Here is a 22,705-nt window from a genome sequence, read left to right as displayed (position 1 = left end):
TTGTGGCGACGTCATTATTATTATTAAACGACTGCTAACGCTTTTGATTCGCAAGTGGGAAAACAATAAGCTGAAAGTTGGTCGCGTCGAAAGAAGCGTTCAATTGTCTCGCAAGCAGCTTGCACCGATCGTAAGGGACACAGCTGCTGCACAATAAGAACTAGTAGGTAATAAGTTTGTATAATAATATGTAACCGACTAACGGGCTCGTGCTATTGCCTGCCCTCCGAAGAAAGGAACGACCCCTTTAAAGACGTTGACACCGAACCGAAGGGACGCGCATTACCATTCGTATGGTATTTCCTATATGGAAATTTGATTATTTCATTTCCTTTTCGTTTTTTTTTTCTTCAACCTGTCTCGCAATTATTGTAGATGTTGGACGTATTACACGTGTTTTAGTGGCGTTTAAACATGTGGTACAACCGGCACGTACTAATAGAAACCACTAAAATTGGAGCACCTCTTTACTAATTACCTGTTTTTGTAATTACTAATTTTGCCAAGAATGTTATAGCATGCTCACAAAAAAATAGATTTACTGAAAAATACTACGTACAATGGTGGTCAAAAGTGAGGAATAATGTTAAGAAATGTTCAATGTAAGTCAATATTTTTGTCAAATAGTGTGTTTCAATTTTATATTATATATTATTATTATATTCAATAACATCAATTTTAGACAAGATAGTTACGTGATTACAAATTAAACAACAGTATTGGTCACAATATTTGGAATTTATTAATTTTTTTATATTTTGAAAATTTGTACAATAATATCAATATTATTATATATTCTAAAATATAATAGACACAGTGTATACTATAATGATTAGGTATTTTTTGACCACCACTGTATGTATTAAGTCTTAATTTGTAGTCTGTTGCTTATTTATATATATGTGTATTTTTTTCGATACCCTTAATATTATTTTTAAAAATGTGAAGACCATAACATAATATGAATATTTAACAATATAAAAATTATTTAATTTTATTGTTTCTATTAAATAAGAATAAATATACAAATAAAAGTATAAACTAGTTTAAAATTTATTCCATACCTTTGACCACCACTGTAAGTATTAAGTCTTAATTTGTAATCTATAGCTTATTTATATATTTTTTTTTTCGACACCCTTAATATTATTTTTAAAAATGTGAAGACCATAACATAATATGAATATTTAACATTTTTTATTAATGGAAAATATTTTGAGTCATAAATAAATTTTTGCCGTTTGCCTTTCGTGGAGTAAAATCCACATGACCAGCTATTGAGCAAAACGTGTTTAATTTCAACATCTGTTTTTTATGAGCGTCAAATCACTACTTGGAAGTCCTTAAGTTATCCGAAAACGGTTGTAGTAGCTTCCTTTTCTGCAGCATTTCGTTTGCACCCTCTCGAGAAATGGTACCCATCCATTTTATTTACAGTAACATTCCTGGGAACTAACAGAACAAATGTAAACGATTTAATTGTTGCATTTTTGTTTATTTTTTTGAGACAAAACGCTATTGTATTATCTAAAAACTAATAATGGTTTACGGCTATGTGGACTAATTGTTTGTTTTACTGTTATTTAAATGTTTCGTGAGGCTAACCTTGTACCACCCCAACGTGTCTCGAAGTATGCAGACACTATTGTCGACCATCCTACATACGGAGTTTTTTATTGTATTTGCTTTTTATCAATGAGAACTCTTTATATAGTACTATAATTATATGTTATTATAAATATTTAAGCAGGGTTCATTCATCTATACAAATTAAACAACAAATTGTAGAAAAATTCCGGAATGGTGGACTAAAATTGCAATCAATTTAAATTTAAATGAATCGATCACTTCGAGGCCGATTTCCAATTTTAACAGAATGAAAACACTGAAAAGAGTTCCTAAAAGTGACAGAAAACACAGAACTAACAGAGCCCTTTTACTAGTCAGTGTATCGATGAAAACTAAAAGAAGCTGGTCTCTATGGTAGAAAATCAGAACATGTAAATTGAACAGATGAGCAATGAAAAACAATTTTGTTTTCCAATGGAAGTCGATTCTAATTATTCAGATCTGATGGTATTTCATGGGTGAGAAGACCAATTAATGAAAGGTATAATCCCAAGTACACACCTACTGTGAATCATGGTGGAGGAGGCTTTATGGTTTGGAGATGTTTTTCTGAGTTTGACATGGTCATTACTTGATCGTAGAGAAAATTTTTATTTACATTTTTTATAGGAAAATGAACGCTCTCCAAAAAAGGTATCTTACAATTTTTTCATAATTCTTATCATTTAAAAGATATCGGAGGTTAAAATTTGAAGAATTAAACATTTTTTTTATATACTCGTATATAAATAAATATTGTAAAATGCCCAATATATATTTTTATAGGAAATTAAACGTTCTACAAATAGATGGTTAATCTGTTACTCTAACCATTTACAAGATATTCGAATTCCAATGATTTTAATAATTTTTTTAATAAATATTGAAATACACGACATGACAAAAATTTTGAAACACTGACCATTTAAAGCTTAAAATATTATTACTGGTCAAAATAATATTGAAAATATTTTTATATTTATTTAATCTAAGAAATTCAGATTATCCCTTAATGGTTCAATCGTTTAAATGGTAGAAAATATGTAAACAAACAAATTAACAACAATTCTGTAAAACTACTAAAACTCATCTTAATATCAGTTTAAATGTATTTAAAAAATCATTTAATAGTATTCGGTCATTGAACTCGAAGACAAAACATATCATCACTTTAAATACATTAGTTAGTCAAAAGTAAAATAAGATACTAATTTCCTGCCATTTCCTGTTAAAAGTAGCACGTGGTTGGTGGATCAAATGCAAGGTGCATTATCACAATATGTACACAATTTGTGTATAAATGCTGTAATAAATCATCATTATCTAATAAGCAACATATTTAATTTGAATCTTGTCTTATAATCAAATAAAAAATTTATTAAGCGATGTAAAAAAGTATATTGATGCATTACATGTTTCCATTATATTCTAAATATGTTAGTACTAAAAACGTTGTGATCCAATTGGACCAGAGGTTGGCAAGGTAATTAAATTAACGTCGAATAGTCCACGTGATGTGCAACTCTAGAAACAGGTAAAACATTCTTTTGAAGGGTGTGTTCCATTGCTTTAATGGTAAAAATATATTACTTATGTATGTTTATTTCAATAATAAATTTAAAATTAAATATATTACTATTTCCCTTGGCTTTGATACAATTTTATTGAATAACATTAACTAACAATTTACTTAACCATTATTAATGACTTAAATTTAAATGCATACATTAAAAATGCACTCAATAATGAAATATTAACAAATTTTCAAAGTTGTTTCAGATGATGTAGTTTTCGTTTTATTTGCCACTTTTTGAAAAATAAAGATTAAATGGGATATTTTAACCCAAATTTTTGTGTCTGAAACTTTTACGTTTATATTTTTTAAAATCAGGAAACTTTATTTTAAATCTAGAAACTGTCACAACTTAAAACCATATAGTATAAAATGTTTTTTTTAATGCTTCGCCGAATTATGCAAAGCATTGCATAAATTATGTAAATTATTTTCATTTTGTAGCTGAACCTGCCATTTGTAAAAACTTCCACTCAAAATCCATTTGAGAGTTCAGAACATCAAATATTAAAATTAATTATTTAAATATCAAGATGCATCCTGTGTCGTTCAATGAGCCGGAAGCAGAACACGAAACGGGTACCAATAATACATCCCATTAGAAATGATCAAATATAGAATTTACCCTGCATTTTTATTCTATAGTGATTCTTGGCGGATATCTACATTCCCAATCGTTACCTGCTTTATTAGGTTGAGTGGACGTATTAAAAATACCCATTCCACAAAAACGATTGAATTAATCTTCTACCTAATACAATGGTGTCCGCCGTAACGTACCAGTTCCACCCTTGAATCCGGGGGTTGGTCCTAAAAAAGACGGTCGGTTATGCACGGTCGTTAACTGTTCTTGCGATGTATGTTGGGTGTGTAAACAAAGCTGGAATTTTCTCGGTTAACCGATTTGACTAACTTTAGAAACTAATGAAAACATGTGAATATGATAAATTTAAACTTCAAAAAAAGTGAGTTGGCCAAAAAAAATTGTATATTTCCAAGCTTAAATCAGTAAGTGGCTCACTGTAGAACACTTTGGTTGTTGCAAAGATGAACAAAATTTAACCATTCTTCTTCAAAGATATTTTGTCATGGGAGTTGTTTAGTTGGAATCACGGTTCCACCTATTTTCAGCAATAAAAATACGAAAAATTGAGTTATAGACAATTTTTTTTCCTTCAAAATATTGTACTCTTAGGTGCATTAAAGAGTTTTAATAGAGTAAAAAAATAATATTTCATGGAGAATAATTAATTTTAAATTTTTATGAAATTATTTTTTATACTATTTGTCTATTTTTTTAGAGCAGTTTTAAAAAAAAATTGTTGATAACGCAATTTTTCATTTTTTTATGAATTTTTGAAAATTTTATAATTTTTATTAAATTCAATAAAAAAATATTTATGTTTCTTCATGTTTTTTTTTTAAATAATCTATTTTTAAAATATTCTATTATCTTATATTAATTTTCAATAATTCAATAATTTGCGAAAATTTTTGATTAAAAAAAAATTAAAATTTCTATTTTACCATCAACAGATAAAGTTATATTTATTATCGACTGTAGTTACTCAAAATTTACGAGATATTTGTTGACTAGTTGTTTTTTTATTTATATAATATATTTTTGGAATTTTATAATCTATAATAAACAGTATTTTTTAAATTTACAATTATTTTACAAGATTTACAAGATTTCATTTTATAAAAAATTGAAAAATTATGTTATTAAACATTTTTTTAAATATATTATTTGAAAAATTTTCTGAAAAAAATAGGTTAGGTTAGGTTTCTATTTCTTTTTTTTTTTCGAAAATCTATTTAGCGATTAACTTAATTTTTTTTTTTCAGTTAATAAAGACAATCACGCCTAGAAATAAAAAAAAAATATATGAAAAAACATATTTTTTAATTTTTTTAATATATAAAAATTGCAAAATTTTCGAAAATTCATAAAAAATTGAAAAATTACGTTATCTACAATTTTTTTGTTTTCTTTATCACGCTTAGAAATAAAAAATATGATTTTTTATTTTTTTAATATATAAAAATTGCTAATTTTTCAAAAATTCATAAAAAATTGAAAAATTACGTTATCTACACTTTTTTGTTTTCTTCATCACGCCTAGAAATAAAAAAAATATTAAAAAATATGATTTTTTAATTTTTTAATATATAAAAATTGCAAAATTTTCGAAAATTCATAAAAAAATGAAAAATAACGTTATCTACAATTTTTTTGTTTTGACAATGTGATATTTTTAATTAACTTTTTGAAAAAAATAGGCATATCTACAATTTTTTTATTATCTTCATCATGCCTAGAAATAAAAAAAAAATTCGAAAAAATATGATTTTTCAATTTTTTAATATATAAAAATTGCTAAATTTTCAAAAGTTCATAAAAAATTAAAAAATTACGTTATCTACACTTTTTTGTTTTCTTCATCACGCCTAGAAATAAAAAAAATATTAAAAAATATGATTTTTTAATTTTTTAATATATAAAAATTGCAAAATTTTCGAAAATTCATAAAAAAATGAAAAATAACGTTATCTACAATTTTTTTGTTTTGACAATGTGATATTTTTAATTAACTTTTTGAAAAAAATAGGCATATAGTATAAAAAAATTTGTTCATAAAACTTTCAAGCAAAAACAGCAAAAATCAACATGTTTTCAAATTTAAGATTAATTTTTCTCCAAAAAATCTTATTTTTTTTTTAATTATTCTAATTAATCAATAATTTGTTTTAGAATTGTTGCCTACACGGAACCTCGAGGAGTTTACCTGAAGCAGTAGGAATTCGACTTGATGATTGTGTCACGTATTTAGTTCATGATAATCGAGTAATCGAGTTCTAGTTATTAAGTAAAAATAACACCTAATTTTCATCCTGGACGCCATTGCCAACCAATTTGTTATACTTATGATTACTACTGTACATCACCAATATTTAATGTGTATATTATATTTTAAATTAAACAAAAAAAATATAATATGTAATAAAATACATCTCCGATAAAATATGTACATTTATTTGAGATAATAAAATCAATAGAGCAGGTATTTCACAAACCAAAATGTGACAACTGCAAATATATTAGACAAAGAAAATTGGCAATTGTTTTTGAATATTTGTTTGGTAACCGCCAAAGGGGTGTAATATGTAGGAGCGGGGCAACTGTTTCTGTCGTCGGAATTCTTATCATGCTTTGGGAACAACCTCGTGTGGTGACGTTTTTGTACAACCACGAACGTTATTTTTGGTTCATAATCTGCTTGTAACTCCCGACAGGCATTCTGTACAGCTCCAATTTCGACATTTCGAATTATATCAAATTAACTTTCACTGATACCATCTCTGAACAATACAATAGTGCGAGGCTTCTGGCCTTTATTTTGACTATAAAAGTACTGAAGATGATCTTTTGCGATATTTTTCAAATTTATAACAACTTCTTTCTTGGGATTTTTAAGTCTCCAACATATATTGTATTTAAAAGCTTTTAGATCATGAGAGGCAACTTCTGTTACACACTTGGTGTATTTTGAGCATTAGGTCTAGGATGAGTGACATGATAATGGGAGCATTATCATACAAGATTTGAATTAAATAAACAGTCTGGACATTGTTCCCAATTAGTAACACACTGAAAAATACAATAGTGTAGGGTTTCTGTACTTTATTTTGAGTATAAAAGTATATAAGTTTTTCTTTTGCTATATTTTTCAAATCTATTATAATTTTTTATTTTGGGACTTTGGAGTCTCCAATGTATAATGTATTTAAAAGCTTTTAGGTCATGAGAAGCAACTACTGTCGCTACACTTGGAGTACTTTGAACACTAGCTCTAGGATGAATGACATACACTCCCGTTATCATAGATTCACATTTATTAATTTACTCTGCAAAAACTTACTTTTATAGATTTATTTACTCACCAATAGTAACATGGTGCTTATGGGACCTTTATGACTTATTTAGTGTGATTTTTTAAATAAATAAAATACAGTATATACATTTTCTTAGTTTTATTTAAGTGTTCCAATACAGATACAAATACTAATATATCTATCACCAAATTATTTTATTATACAAATAAACTAATTTTAAATAACATAATGTATTACATTATTATTATTATTATTATATTATTTTATAAAAAATATTAATATGAATAAGATAAAATTAATTGTTCTCTAACCCTAATTAAGTTTATTTTTATAATTATACTAAAAAGTAATACTAATATGAATAGGATAAAATAAATAATTTATTAATCTTAATTAATTTAATTTTTTAATACATAAATGAAATTCTGCTCACTTAAAAAAATTAAAATTGTCCTTAAAACGAATAAAAGCTATAAAAAGATCAAACGAAAAACATTGGCTTGTCTTTACGAATACTAGTTTTAATAGTGTGTTTCGTTTGCTCATCTCCTAAATTATTCATATTCAAGGATTTGTTGTTTTCAATATAAACCTTAGTCCTGGCTGCGGCCAAATGTGCATAATATGTGGGAGCGGGGTAACTTACAGATCTGTTACACCTCGTGAACATGTGGCATAAGAAGTACGCCAACTGTTCCAAATCGTCGTTCGAAAAATTATTGTCGTCCCAGAGTGTACAATATTTGGTCGGTTTGGCAACTCCTTGAATACTTGCGTGGGACACAAGATAAAAGTCTTGCATGCACGGGTTGGTGATTGTGTTATCTACACATGTGCCAGCCGGCACATTAATGTTTCTGTCGTCGGAATCCCTATCGTTCTTTGGGAACAACCTCGTGTGATGACGTTTTTGTACAACCACGAACGTTATTTTTGGTTCATAATCTGCTTGTAACTCCCGACAGGCATTCTGTATAGCTCTAATTTCGACATTTCGAATTGTATCAAATTGACCTTCACTGACACCATCTCTGAAGAATACAATAGTGTGAGGCTTCTGGCATTTATTTTGATTATAAAAGTACAGAAGTTGTTCTTTAGCGATATTTTTCAAATCTATAATAACTTCTTCCTTCGGATTTTGAAGTCTCCAACATATATTGTATCTAAAAGCTTTTGGATCATGAGAGGCAACTACTGCTGCTACACTTGGAGTATTTTGAGCGTCAGGACTAGGATGAGTTACATCTGCTCCCATTATCATACAAGGCCTGCTCAAAATAGGCGGCCTGGACACTGTTCCCAAACAGTGATTCACACCTGTTAATTTACTATTAACTTTTAATAAAATGTTAGCCACTGTTTGTGGGTTTAGCTTGTCTACGGTTTTTGCTTTGATACACTGGGTTAAACAACCCACCTTTAGTTCAGCAGCTTTTTTCACATCAGAATATATCGGACCTTGATTAGGTACTATTACAAAAATGATATTAAAATCCTTTTTCTTCTCAAAGTAATTGGTTAACTCATTTAGTGATGTTCCCGCAAATTCGAAAGGTTTAATAGCATCTCCTATATGCATTCCATTCTTCTGCCCTATCGTCTTGATCTAAAAATTAAAATGAATATTAAATGAAAGGGTAAAAAAATAATCCAACATTTTCCAAGTTCCAATAAATTATTTCCGATACTAACCTGTCTTTCTAAATTTTCCAATCCCCTTGGTTGGTAACGATCTGCCCAAGCAATCGTCCACTTTTGGATTGCAACCGGTATAAAAAATTTCATATTATCAGCCCTCCAAACACCTTTAGCAACTTGAACTTCCTTATTGTCATTGTATGCAAGTCTCGGTGAATCAAGCACGCGACCCTCCAACTGCTCGAAGTTACTGCCGACGGAAAAACCGAATTCTTTGACCACCGGGTCACTGTCGTAGTTGGCAAGTCTAAAATTAAGAAATAAAATTACTATTATGTATTTCTCAAACCACTTTTACTTACTTAACGCCAGTCATAATCTTTTCTTTTCGCACTCTCGTGTTGGTTGCCGCGTATTTTATCATTGCACTCGTTTGGTTCTCGTTCATTTTCCTGTTCACAGCTTGATTCGCAAGGATGGTGCAACATTCCGCGGGGACCATTATCCTTTCTTTCCGTTGCTTCGAACCAACCCACAGTGTTGGCATGTTGGGGTACTTGAGAATATATCGTCTTTCAGTTTTGAAGTAGTTCTGGATTGTCATGGAGACGCCATTGTGTTTGAATGAATTCCTACAGGCCGGGTCAGACAAGCCATTGACGCCATAAACTCTTTTAGTGGACGGTTGGCCTGGTATTTGGTATACCACCCTTAAAGTTCGCAAATATTTCTGAAAATCAAACTAAGGTAAAAAGTTTAACAAAAAAAAATCACTTACTTCCAGTATTACGTACTGGTCCCTCCTTAATTCTCTGGTCAAATCTACTTGCTGATATCTACTCCCACAAACTTCCACAATGGCGTCCATTACAGGTTGTTCCTTTGGAAAACCTTTATGGGCGACGTCAACGTTTAATAGGAGTTTTCCACCTCTAATTGCTGATTGATAAAATCCCTGGTACATTTCTAAGCCGTTGCCTAATTAGATATAATGAAATTAACATTAATACATTATTTGTAACTATTGTAACGTTCAACTTAAGGCAAAATGAGTGTTTATGTGATATTTTTTAAATTATTTGAATTGAATATTGTAACAATTTATTAAAATGTATTACAAATATGAGATGTACTACTTGAATTATATTCCAATATATGTAATGTTCGTTGTTTTCTCTGTTATTAATGTGTCCACTCTGCAGAGTACTATTTTTGTTGGGCAAAATTACTTTATGTTATTTCATTGATCTGTGTCGATTCAGTGGATTATTGCTCATATTTTGCACCAGAGGTCTTTTGCTCATTATAATTATTTAATAATGGGTCGTACTCAACTTATAATTTAAACTTCTCAAGACATTGATGAGAGTTATATAATTTATTAATGTTAAACTAAACGTTATTTATTTAGTCAATAAACATTCCTTTCAATATTAAAGTTGCTATAATAATAACCTCTACTGAATGTTACAAAAATGATATAATGATACGACATATTAGGGGGACCGGAAAGTAATGTCGTATTCTTACATTCAGAAAAATTCAAACCAATAAATTTTTAATAAGTCTATATTTTTGATTAATAAAATAGTCACCCTCGGTACTAATAAGTTTTTGCCATCTGGTGTGTAAATTTTTGATCTCGCACCGATAAGAATCAATCGAGTAAAATATCTGGAGATGGCATTTTGGACATCATCCACGAAATGTTGTAGGGATCGAAATAAAAATCCGAGAGTGCAATATATATATATGGTGGGTGAGATAGAACCACCCCAATTCATTAATTTTTTTCAGTGTTCTCTTGCACAGAGTGATTTTGAGTGGAAGTACTTCTTATTATTTAGAAATGAAAGTCACAAGAACCTTAAAATGTCTTTGTCACTCCTTCGAGATATAAAAAGAGCTGACAAAGGACAATCAAATATCGATATTACTTTCCTGTCTCCATAATTTAATTTTAAATAATGTAATGGAAAGTAATGTTATTTCGGTAGTATTTTTTACTGTAGTTACATACCCAAATCAAGTATTTGACCTGCTGGCTTAGTAAAAAAACTTCTACCAACTGCACAGCAATTTTTAGACGCAGCAGACCTCAAAACTATATCGATAACCGCCAAAGCAGCCATGGGTGAAAATGTTTGACTTTTCAAGTCATGCAACGGACTCAAATCAACAGCATTAGCAAATTTGATCTCGACCTGAAAATATATTAATACATTTTCTATTTCCAATTTATAAATAATGACAAACCTCAAATGTCTTGTTGACCTCATCCACGGGAACAACGATTGTACCACTTTTGCTTGGCCACGGCATCTTCTTCGGAGTATACATGTTTTTCCGGCCGTCGAATGCGGGGTGGCGGTCGGGGAAGTGTTGCCTGCGGAACATTTCGAACACGGTCGGCAAAACCTTCTTCGGCATGTCCGGTTTGATGGCGACGTCGTAGTGGTACGCCTCCAACAAGCCGCCGATTTTAAGCGTCAAATGATTGGATTCCAGCTGGATTTTTCGTCCCAATTTACCTAATAATACAATGCCATTATAATGACTACAATGTTCGACCGAGATTCGTACCAGGTATGATCTGCTTTTTTTCTGGTGATTTAAGTTGCATTTGCGTAAAGTCTTGCACAATTTCCTTGCGTTCCCGTGCAACCCTTGACGGATCGTGCCCTTTTGCTGCTGGTTCGGCTTGTTTTTGCGGGGGCGGCAGTTTCACCACTTGGGGTTGCTGCTGATGGAAATCCCCTTGACCAATACCTACACAAAATCAATTAGTATTTATCCCTTTCTAAATTATTTGGCAACTGTTAAATAATATATTGTGAAATGATGAAGTGTTTACTATTAAAAATAAAATTAATTGAAAGGAGTTCTACAAATAAGATGAATTTATATGGAATTAGAATGGGAAGAATAATATAAGTAGAAATTTTAGAATAAATTATTTGATGTCTTGCATTCACTTGCATATATTAAATATGAAGAAATCATATATTATATTATATGCAGGGTGTCCCAGAATATGTGGGCTTCCACGATTTTCGGGGGCTTCCATTATGAGTCCGTATCTCTGTAAGAAGGCCATACATTTTCTGTGACACCCCGTATACTGAAAATAAACCAACCAGGAGCAGCTGGTGTTCCGGATTTTCTTCGTCCCCTGCCAGCGCCTTGTAGATTTGGACCTTGACTCTGAAGCTCTTGTGCTAAAATGGATTTTAAAATAAATTTTAGGGAAGTGTTAAGTATATTTACCACAAATTTCAGAAAATTAATCTACTAATCATGTGCAAAATGAAAACACTCACCGGATGTGGGGCCTCGAGTTTGTTGAGCTAGGGGTACGCCACCTGTTAGATGTAAAGAATAAATTTATAACCGACATTTACTCGAGTTTAACTTACCGGCACTGGGACCGGTGGGTTGCTGCCTTGGACCTGAAATATATTCTTATAATTTACATTCTAATTAAGACGTCACAGTAACTCTCACCTGAAGGTGGACTTTGTTGAACTGGTTGTGGATATCTTCCATCTAAAACAATTATTGAAACTTATTATTATTTTTGATATAACACCACCTATAATTTTGTAAATAAATTTTTATTTTAAAAAGTGTGCAAGGAGAGAAAAAAATAGCCAAAATTTCCAGGGGAAAATTCGTTACTGCTAAATTAGTTGTTTTTGCTGCTAAAAATACATAAGATTTTGAAGCTGATGGTTTTCTCCAGCATAAATTAAACAAAATTATACCAACAGTAATAAAACTAATATCACCAAATTTCTTCCAAAATTAATTAAAATTAAAAACAAATCAGTACTTAATCGGTCCCCCTTGCTCTAGGAATAACTACCACCCTCCTTAGTGAATGAATAAGTTTTATGTTAAAATAACAATGAAAATCAAACTAGCCAGGAGCTGGCGGTGGACCGCTCGGTCCACCTATTGCCCAGCCTGCACCTCACACGTTTGGGTCTTGTTGACTGTACCTGAAGCTGCCATGCTATAATGAATTTTGAAGTAGACTTTAAGGAGGCCTATTTAACTGGTCAAATTGCAACATAACCAACCACCAGTGGCGCCCTCAATTTAGATGAGCTGGAGGAACGTTATGAGTACCATCTGGTGGCTGTTACAAGTAACGCAACGTATAACTTACCAGGACTGGGGCCCGCAGGTTGTTGTGGTATCGAAAAACCTGAGAAATTTTACTCGTTACAATTATAACTACTAGTGTGAGTTCGTCTTACCTGGGGGTGGAACTTGTTGAGATGGTTGTTGTTTCTGCCGTCCTCTTCCGCCTGAAACGATTATTGCAACATTTATTTTTGCACACTGACCTTGTTCATGCCTTTTTAAAAAAACATGTATTTAACTCAAATATACCCTTGTCAATTGACTGAATCACGCCTACTTAACTGGGTAAAATTTCAAACCCTCGACATTACAAACATCGAATTTTTTGAGTGCTTTTGTGAACTACCTGGTGGTTATTGTAACGTAAAATAAATTGATAAATAACTTTTTAACGTACCAGATCTGGGGCCACTAGGTTGTTGAGGTGGTTGTTGCTGTGACTGCCTTCCACCTGAAACGTTTATTATTCCATTATACTTCATTTTTGGTTAATTGGCAGACATACCTTGAGGTCTTTGCTCTTGAGCTTGTGGCTGATAAAAGTCGCCTGCTCCTATAAATAACAATAAAGAAACATATTCCTTTAAAAAAATATTCTTATATATGAACGATTATTATATCACCTGAAGCAGCAGGTTGTTGATGTGGAGATTTCAATTCCTGAGCTCCTGAAACGGATGATGAAACAATAATTTTAATTTTATTGCTTTATTACCTAATGCTTATGTATTTATTTTTATTTTTTAAAATAAACAATTAATAGAAAATGTCGCCTTAGATTATTAAACACAAACAAAATATCCAACTGGAAAATAAACAGTCAAGTTAAACAAACTTTTTTGATCTTTTGAAGTTTTGAAAATTCCTATTTATTATGCCTATATACAAAGATTTTTAAAGGAGCAGCAAACAATATATACTATATTTCCTAAACCTTTTTAAAATTTTAGAATTAATAACTTAATAATATCTCGATTACTTTTATAATTATTAATACAAAAGAAAAATCAATATTGCCTTTTGAGGGTCCGGCTTCTCCGGAACCAGGATGCTGGGAGGGTGGTGCCCCAGCAGCTGGAGTAGTTGCTTCTTTACTTCCCTGACCTTTAAATTAGAATAGGGTTTTATTAGTATTATAACATACAAATACTAAAAAATGGGTCACTCACCACTTTGTGGTTCCTTCGCTTTTCCCTTTCCTGAAATTTAAATAAAACATATAAATCTAAAAATTCTATAAAACACTTAATAATTAATAATTTTACAAAGTAATAATTATTTCAATGAACTCTAGTTGAAATATGTACACTATTAAAAACCCGACAAGAATTCGTTTACTAATTTAAAATTAAAAAAATATAATTTTAGCAAGCAGTTATCTAACTTGATAGATACAGTAATGCAGTCTTTTAACTCCACCTCGGACATTCTTTTATTATTCCAGCAAGAAAACTACTAATATGTGTATGACTGACAGATTTATTACTTTATTTAATTTATCTCACTAATATAAAAATATAACTTTATTGATAAACAAGGTGGTTGCTTGGTAACAAAAAATTTCGAGGGGGTCCATTGCAGAAATTGAGATATTTTTTACCTGGTTAGTATTAAATATTTATCATAAAATAAATCGATTTAGTTTGCCATGAATTGAGGTTGAGTATTTTAAAGACATATTTTTTAGATCTAGAACGTGTAATTAAAATAATTGCTAGGAAATATTTTGATGATATATAACAATTCTATACTTGATCCTGTACGTCAAATTGACTATCGAAAGACATTTTTCAGTATATTGACTATGCAACCACAACTATTTAACTCGATAGATTTATTTAATACTACTTTACTTTAATACTAGTTAAATACCCATAATTTTATGCTTTATTTGTTAAAATATAAGTGTAAATAGTAGATGCAACTACCAAGATTCCTAACACAAAAAGTATTATTATTTATGGGTATACCACATTATGCAAACCAAGTGGTAAATAAAATTGTAAAGTCATGTGTTGAAAATAATCAATTTTTACCAGAAGGAGAAGGTAATGATGTAGGATTTAGTTATTTATTCGTCATCTAAAATAGATCAGGAAATCCTGAATTAGCAGGTGGAAAACCTCTACACTTAACCGCACAATTTGAGCACAATCTCACAGTTATTATTTTAACTTAAATATTTTTAAATGTGTAAGATATATGTATACTACCCCTTTCATTAGACCACCTTTACATATGTAAAAAACCCTTAATAAATAGAGAATAATTAAGTTAAGAAAAATAGTACTAGAATACCTTTATCATAAACGAACTTTATTATCAAATTTACACGCCTGTGCAGGCCTCTTTAGATTATCAATAAATTCTTAAGGAGATATTAAACCATTCTTCAACTGCAGCCTGTAATAGGTCTTGAATAATCATGGGAGGATTTACTTTGGACAAGTAATCCCATACATGCTCAATTGGGTTTAAGTCCGGGGACCATTTCATTTTTTCAATGTAACCTCTAAGAAAGTCCTCATTTTGAGTTCGATGTTGGTGAGGATTGTCGCCCATAAATTCGAAATTGAGGTCCACCTTCTCTTGTATTGGTTATACAGTAAGACAAATTTTAAGATCTGTGTGTAAAGAACATATACCAAAGGTTCTTCTTCCAAAATCAGTTCGACCCCATAACTTGAAACTCTCACATATGACACTATTAAATGTTGCTATTTAAAATTTATTTAAAACAAAAACTGTTAAAGGTACATACCCATAGTGTTCAAATTAAATTTAACAAAATTAACCGTTTACAGGGTGATGCGAACTTTTGACACTGAATATATTTAATACGAATCTTTTATTTGACAAGTATGAACAGAACACTGTAAACCATATTCACTTAAAACGAAACTTAAAATTTTGTGTACATACTGTAGCAACATAAACGTCAAATTAATTAAGTTATTAAAAAACGATACGAAATACACACTGACCTTTGTTAGGAACAATTCCATTGAAATCTTTTATAAATAAGACATCACAAAACATCTTGAGTCTTGAATAGAGTTATGTCATTTTGAAATGTCATTATTTCAAAAAATGACATTACAGCATCATATGTTTTTTTTAAGGTTTGTAACGTGTGTATATTTGTTATTTTATAATTTACGGTGGATTTGGCTCTGTGTTTAGAGACAATTTCCCTACTATTATTTTATTTTATTTTAAATTCCAATAGTCATATCCGGAGCCTGATTTTTCTCAATTCACTTTTGTTACTGTCGGTGCTTTTACGACTTTCAGCGAAAATTAACTTTACAAGTTATGAATTATTTAAAAAGGTGTATATACGACACGATATTGGGCAAAATTAATAGAAAATATTATTACTTTACATTAGTTAAAAACAAACAGTTAACGTTTTTTGTTGGTAGCATATCAAATTATTTAAAAATAAGCATGACAATGGAGGGAACCCCATCGCCTTTATCTATTCTAGAACGTTCCAAATTTTGACACGAATATTTATTTTTACAAACGCTATAATAGAGTTACGTATGATATTGGTCACAATTAATACAAACTAGTATTAATTGCACAACTTTACGTTAGTAAAAAACAAACATTTAACGTTTTTTGTTAGTATCATATCAAATTATTTAAAGTCGCAAATCGACCGGGGAATCCCCTCCGCCATTTCTAGAATATTCCAATGTTGACACAAATATTTATTTTTACAGAGGCTGAATAGAAACATGTTAGAAATGATGTTGGTCAAAATAAATAGAAACAATGTTTAATTTCTCAACTTTACATTAGTTAAAAGCTAGCATAACACAATATTTTTAAAAGACGTATATCTATCGGGGAAATCCCCGCCGCCATCATCTAGAATATTCCAATATTTCACGTACATTCATTTTCACAAATGCTAAAATATATTAGGAAATTAATCAAAATGAATAGAAATAATCGTTAATCACACAATATACGTTGTTTATTTACACGGATTAATATTATACACAGCAATATATTCATGTTTTGTTTATCAAATTTGTTATGTTACTGACCTTTCTTTTTTCCCATTGTATTAGTCGCACTTAATTTAATTTACTAGTTAATTAAGACCGTTAACAATACAATTTATTGAAAATACGGACAGTGGTAGATACTTCGAATAATAACTGCAAGTTGTACTGTTTCTGTAAACGATGAATCTGTTGTAGTACTGTGTGGCGTAATAATGAACCACAACCGGCAGCCTTTTGATATCGCCGTATCAAAGCGGTGTTGCCGGTAGTAAATGTAAAAAAACGCATGAAAATCTGTCCTCCTGGCTGATGCAGAAACAAGTTTTTAATTCATTATTCATTATTTGAGGGAAGCTTAAATAATTTCCAATTATTATTAATTATAATTAATTAACAAAGATAAATTTAATTTGAATAAATTAAATGGTTTTGAATCAGACCGCCATACTTTGCTCATATGTTGAAAAAATGGATCAAAATTGACAACAAAGCATTCGCTTTACGAACAAGGTGAAAACTGTAAGAAACAAACGTAAGGGTTGTTTCACAGTGCGCAACTTTCGAACGCCGATTGAAGATGTAGAATGATATAGTCTTAACTCTGTGATGTAAGTGCTATAAGCTCGATACAAAAATTAATGTTAAATTTTAATTCAGAAACGTCCAGTTAGAAAAACTAAACAAAAGATGAAATTAAAGAGGCTACGATTGTGGCTCGTGACAGATTATTGTCATATGTAACAGGTGATAAACTGGAATGTGGAAGACATGCTCATAGAGTGAAGAAGGCAACCCACACATCACATAACACAAAATCAGTCACAGTTATTGATGTCTATGTGTTGAACTAAAGATATTAGGGAGAGCAGCAATCATATTTTGGATAATTGTAACTACTTACACAATTTTGAAATCACAGAGATTTAAATACTCCAACATTCTCAATCTATTTACATATAAGCTTATGTATATCCCCCATACCCAATCCAGGTAACCTCTAATAAGACCCAAGGGGATAAATGAAAAGTAAATATTACCTCCTTTTCATTTTTATTAAATTTTTACAGTTTAAGTTACAGTTTTGGTGTCGTTTTGTCGTAAAGATTGTACTACAGGTAAATTTACCATGTGTTCTGTGAACACGTTACGAAATACGACAAAACAAACAACACGTCAGGTGGATCCCCCACTTAACCATACTTAATACATATATTCTATGTAGACAATTTTAAATTAATAATTAATTAATTTAAATGTCAGTTATAATGCTAACAAACCACATAATAATAAATACTGTTAGTTATTTTGTTGTTTACCTCTTAAAAATTTCACCATCCCTTCAGTTTTGCTTCTGTCAAGTTGGTAGAAGTTCAGTGAAAATGTCAAATCGAAAATATTACGAAATTATCGAAATAAATTAAGAAACAACAACAAATGGAAATATGTTCGCCAAAGTCATTCGCTTTGGGTTGTTAGCGAACAAATATTATAAACCAATAAAAACAACCGATGTAGCTCCATTATTGTGCGCGTCCCCCAGCCAACAAATACAATGCAGGGAATATAAAAATTTCGGACACAAAACCGAAAAGGAATCGAGGTTTACGAAGGTCTACTTCACATTTCTCCTGTTGGGACTCATTGGCACGTCCCTGGATTGGGGATGGTAAGAATTTTGATTGAAATGTGTGCATTGATTTAAAAATAATTTTCACAGGATCAGAAGTCAGTTGCCAAAAGTCAAAGCTGAGGCACCTCCAGAAAACGGGAGCATTGGTGGTGAAAGTCAATTAGATGAGAATGTCGAAGAGGAGGTTAAGAAAAAGAAACACCGTCGCGAGAAAATCGGTTTCAGGGACCGAAAGGTATGATGAGCATGATGTTAGAAACTTTTAGTTGATTCGTTCTTTTATGAATAAACCTATTAATTTAGATTGTTATTATTATTTTTTGTACCTGTAACTATTAGATAATTGAATATGAGAATCGAATGAGAGCATTTTCCACCCCAGACAAGATTTTTCGGTATTTTGCAACAGTTAAGTTGATTCATGTCAACAATGAGGTGAATGAAGTTTACATGACACCCGACGATTTCCTTCGGGCAATCACTCCTGGAATGAAACAACCTGATGGTAATTATGGATGTTTCAAACACTTGCTTGGTGTTGGTTGAAATCTAACTCGAAATTAACAAGTGCATAAATCAACTTGGGTGTGGAACATGAACTAATGTACTATGTTTAATGGAAATACTAAAGAACACAATACTGATAATACAGAATAATTAAAATGTACAAAAATATACAGTCTTATCTAACCATTAAAATGTTTTAAAAATATTTAAAATAAAATGTAGCATAACTCTTTTATTTCGAAACTACATATTTGAAACTATTAACAAACACACATAAATAAGAATATTTATATTTTATTATTAATAGTAAACTCAATATTTTGTCAAAAAAATTAAGATGTATAAATTAACATAATACTTATACAATGTGGACTGTTTGAATGTGGGACATCCTCATGCAATTTGTATTTTTTGTGTGATTTTAATGAACTTTTTTTTTTTAATTGAAAACCAATTTTCATCACTAAAAATTGGCTTATGAGTTTTGGTTTTTGACAACAAAAAACAGAAACTGTATGGTTGTGCCTCTCTTTCAAATGGAGAATATTTAAAATCAAATGTTTCCCTTTATTGCTGTAAATGTCAGTTAATAAACCAACCATTTTGTATAAAATAAGCATTTTAATGATTTCCCACAATATTTATTAACAGTATTGGGTTTCCCTAATCAAAAATGATTGGTGTTGCATTTTAACGTTTCCAAACTTAACAGTCACCTTTCACGTAACTAATTCTTGTGCATGCCGTGACAGATAATTGAGTATGAGAATCGCATAAGGCACTATTCAACACCAGACAAGGTCTTTCGCTACTTTGCCACGCTCCAGGTCCAGGGTGCAACCGTCGACCAGCATGAGATTTACATGACGCCCGACGACTTTCTCAGATCTATGACGCCCGGTCTCAAGCAACCAGATGGTTAGTTCTCATTTGTAATTTGCGTTGCGAAAAAAATGTTTTGTAAATACATATTGTAAATATTTTTTTTTAGATTTTAAAATTTATTCCTTTGTAGAGTAGACTTTAGAAAAATATATACTTATTAATGTATTATATCCTTTTTGTATTTATAGTACTTTTAGTGTATTTTAAATATTTTTATCAAGAGAGGGTCCCTTATAATTCTTATACTATTATTAACTAACTATATTTGTACTCATAACTATTATATTAACATCAGTCACCTCATGGAGATAAAAATACATCTACATTCTATTAACACTTTCTCTTATTTTTTTCTTTTTAAGCTTTATTTGCTTTGTACCATGTGCTTTTTAACACGTTTATTATTATTACATGCCGTCTTAAATTAATTATTTGAAATGTTTTAGGTTTGGGTTTGGATCAGTACAGAAGATACGATCCTAAGGTGAGCAATAAATCTAGTCAGAGTTTCCAGTTTCTACTTTACGTAATAATAATTCCACAGTCCCTTGTCTACTTATCACAAATCTTATAAAGTTTCTTACACAAAAATTTTATATATCCCATACATATACTTAATAATTTTCTTCTGCCTGTATTTTCAGCACGGTATGCAGGTAATATACCCACCAATCTATGTATTTAATCGGAAATTGGCATGAATAGGCGATTTCGCATGCAATTCTTTTGCTTACAATTGGCTAGCCACTAAAATTTACTCTTACCATCTTTTCATACGCTCTGTTTTTTATTTGATTTTGCCACACTGGTACTATATACAGATTATTATCTCCACCTACGCATTAATGAAATTCATTATTTTAATCAAATCTGAAAAATTATGAAATAATCTGTATAGTATCGACATTTGTCAACTAAAATTGGATATTTTTGTGCATTATTGGCTCACTATTTTAATATCTATAATCTATATACGTGTATGTATAATATAATTGCATTTTGCTGGCCTCATTTCACTACCAATGGTGCAACTGAGAGAATCCACCATAAAATGTGTTGAGCAGTATTATATTCTCTCAGTTGTACCACATTCACATTGCTCATTTTTCGAAGGAAAATTTATTAAATTAAATTTTCCATTTCAATTAAACACACTGCTAACACATTAATTTCCTTTAGACGGTTCAACAAAAATTAGAACTTACTTTAGATGAGGACAGTATATTTTATAAATTAGGAAGCTCTGGATTGATAACATTTTCCGACTACATCTTCCTGCTGACGGTTCTTTCCAGTAAGTACCTTTTAGTGAAATTAAATTAGATTTTAATTATGGACATTTAAGCATCGAGACGTCATTTCGAAATTGCCTTCCGCATGTTTGATCTGAATGGCGACGGCGATGTGGATTGTGAGGAGTTCGAGAAGGTTGCCACCTTAATTCGACAACAGACTAGCATTGGGTCCAGACATCGTGATCACGCCAACACTGGAAATACCTTTAAAGTAAACAAGGCTAACAATTTAATGCATTTTAATATGTTAACATGTTTGTAGGGTGTAAATTCAGCGTTGACCACTTACTTCTTCGGCCCCAATTTGAAACAGAAACTTACAATTGAGAAGTTCCTGGACTTCCAAGAAAAACTCCAGAGGGAAATTTTGAGTTTGGAGTTCCAGAGGAAGACGCCGGACGAAAATGGTAATATAACTGAAGCCGACTTTACGGAGCTTCTGTTGGCTTATGCCGGTTACCCTCAGAAGAAAAAGGCCAGGATGTTGAAAAGGGTGAAGAAAACGTACGTTTGAAGCTTATGGCTAGTGTGGCTATCACATAAAGGTTGTATTTTAGTTTTAGAGATCATGGCAAAGGCATTTCCAAAGAAGACTATTTAAACTTTTTCCACTTTCTAAATAACATCAATGATGTCGACACAGCCTTGACCTTTTATCATATCGCTGGAGCATCAATCGATCAGCCAACTTTAAAACACGTAGCCAAGACTGTAGCACATGTAGACCTCAGCGACCACGTGATACATGTTGTGTTCACAATTTTTGACGAAAATCGTAAGAAATACATCACTTTCTAAGCCTCAATGATACAGTGATTATTTTTCAGAGGATGGTCAACTGAGTAACAAAGAATTTATAGCCGTAATGAAAAATCGACTTTTAAGAGGTCTCGAGAAACCAAAGGATACTGGATTCGTTAAATTTATGCAGTCAATTCTGAAATGTGCTAAAGAAACGAAACCTGCTTTGTTAGATATTTAAGTATTTTACGTTTGACTTTCGAATATTGGATTGTTGTATTTGTTTTTTAAATTTTTAGTTATACTCCTACTTACGTTTATGTGCTTTATATTTTAAGTTTTAAATAAACATTGTTACCAGTACTTAATCATTTTTTTATAATACTTGTTCCTTGTTACAGTAATTGTTGTAAAATCTCAAAAAAAGATGAGATTTAAATATTTTTCAAAAATACTTTAATTATTTTTTACTTTTTTAAAATTTTGTACTTAATTTATATTAAGATATTGAGAATATAGAGTTATCCAGAAATTTAAGGAGATAAATGACTTCATTTATTATTAATTGTTTAGAAAAATTGTAGGGCTCCAAACGTTTGATAAAAACTTGCCTATTAGTCAAGTAAATGCTCAAACTATTGTCGGTAAATGCAAATTCTTTGACACTGGTTAGCTTCATACCGATGACGTAGGTTCTGGTGTACCACTTCCAGACATGCGTCAATGATTCGTCATCACACATTTTCCAACGTGTCAG

At 30.8% G+C, this 22,705-nt stretch overlaps 2 protein-coding genes and 1 long non-coding RNA gene across 7 annotated transcripts; 1 reads left to right on the top strand and 2 right to left on the bottom strand.

Moving 5' to 3' along the window:
* Positions 1-7,201: 7,201 nt before the first annotated feature.
* On the bottom strand, positions 7,202-17,091 carry LOC109602524 (protein argonaute-2-like). 2 transcript variants are annotated; one of them, XM_020018925.2, is made up of 19 exons: positions 16,930-17,091; positions 14,038-14,067; positions 13,886-13,972; positions 13,492-13,536; positions 13,374-13,421; positions 13,266-13,319; positions 12,982-13,032; positions 12,891-12,929; positions 12,224-12,265; positions 12,136-12,168; positions 12,040-12,081; positions 11,857-11,937; positions 11,303-11,488; positions 10,976-11,250; positions 10,740-10,923; positions 9,498-9,697; positions 9,082-9,449; positions 8,774-9,026; positions 7,202-8,687 (listed from the first exon to the last, which is right to left on the bottom strand). In XM_020018925.2, the coding sequence occupies exons 1-19, from the start codon at positions 16,943-16,945 to the stop codon at positions 7,560-7,562; spliced, it is 3,162 nt and encodes a 1,053-aa protein (XP_019874484.2). In that variant the 5' UTR covers positions 16,946-17,091; the 3' UTR covers positions 7,202-7,559. The 2 variants fall into 2 exon arrangements, with proteins under 2 accessions (XP_019874484.2, XP_049822129.1); XM_049966172.1 differs by lacking the exon at positions 16,930-17,091 and adding an exon at positions 15,853-15,899.
* LOC126265276 (uncharacterized) lies at positions 15,164-15,794 on the bottom strand. Its single transcript, XR_007547811.1, has 2 exons — positions 15,630-15,794; positions 15,164-15,572 (listed from the first exon to the last, which is right to left on the bottom strand). It is a non-coding gene; the product is annotated as an uncharacterized LOC126265276 (long non-coding RNA).
* A 1,150-nt stretch (positions 17,092-18,241) lies between the features above and the next one.
* LOC109602513 (calcium uptake protein 1 homolog, mitochondrial) lies at positions 18,242-22,311 on the top strand. Of its 4 annotated transcripts, none has more exons than XM_020018899.2 (10): positions 18,242-18,556; positions 18,608-18,755; positions 19,780-19,945; positions 20,359-20,396; positions 20,557-20,568; positions 21,092-21,206; positions 21,258-21,418; positions 21,470-21,711; positions 21,765-21,982; positions 22,035-22,311. In XM_020018899.2, the coding sequence occupies exons 1-10, from the start codon at positions 18,333-18,335 to the stop codon at positions 22,187-22,189; spliced, it is 1,479 nt and encodes a 492-aa protein (XP_019874458.1). In that variant the 5' UTR covers positions 18,242-18,332; the 3' UTR covers positions 22,190-22,311. The 4 variants fall into 4 exon arrangements, with proteins under 4 accessions (XP_019874458.1, XP_019874457.1, XP_019874460.1 ...); XM_020018898.2 differs by lacking the exon at positions 19,780-19,945 and adding an exon at positions 18,860-19,025; XM_020018901.2 differs by lacking the exon at positions 20,557-20,568.
* Positions 22,312-22,705: the final 394 nt, after the last annotated feature.

This window comes from Aethina tumida, chromosome 4, assembly GCF_024364675.1.
Source record: "Aethina tumida isolate Nest 87 chromosome 4, icAetTumi1.1, whole genome shotgun sequence".
Classification (NCBI taxonomy): domain Eukaryota; kingdom Metazoa; phylum Arthropoda; class Insecta; order Coleoptera; family Nitidulidae; genus Aethina; species Aethina tumida.
The sequence above is the reverse complement of the archived record's forward strand: the minus strand, read 5'-3'. Positions and strand labels throughout refer to the sequence as shown.

Coding starts and splice junctions, on each gene's coding strand:
- LOC109602513 (XM_020018899.2), top strand. CDS start 18,333: ATGTTCGCCAAAGTCATTCGCTTTGGGTTGTTAGCGAACAAATATTAT. Junction 18,756..19,779: donor TCGGTTTCAGGGACCGAAAG/GTATGATGAGCA, acceptor ATGCCGTGACAG/ATAATTGAGTATGAGAATCG. Junction 21,207..21,257: donor CCTGCTGACGGTTCTTTCCA/GTAAGTACCTTT, acceptor TGGACATTTAAG/CATCGAGACGTCATTTCGAA.
- LOC109602524 (XM_020018925.2), bottom strand. Junction 12,266..12,890: donor ACCTGCGGGCCCCAGTCCTG/GTAAGTTATACG, acceptor TAATTGTTTTAG/ATGGAAGATATCCACAACCA. Junction 12,169..12,223: donor TCAACAAAGTCCACCTTCAG/GTGAGAGTTACT, acceptor AATATATTTCAG/GTCCAAGGCAGCAACCCACC.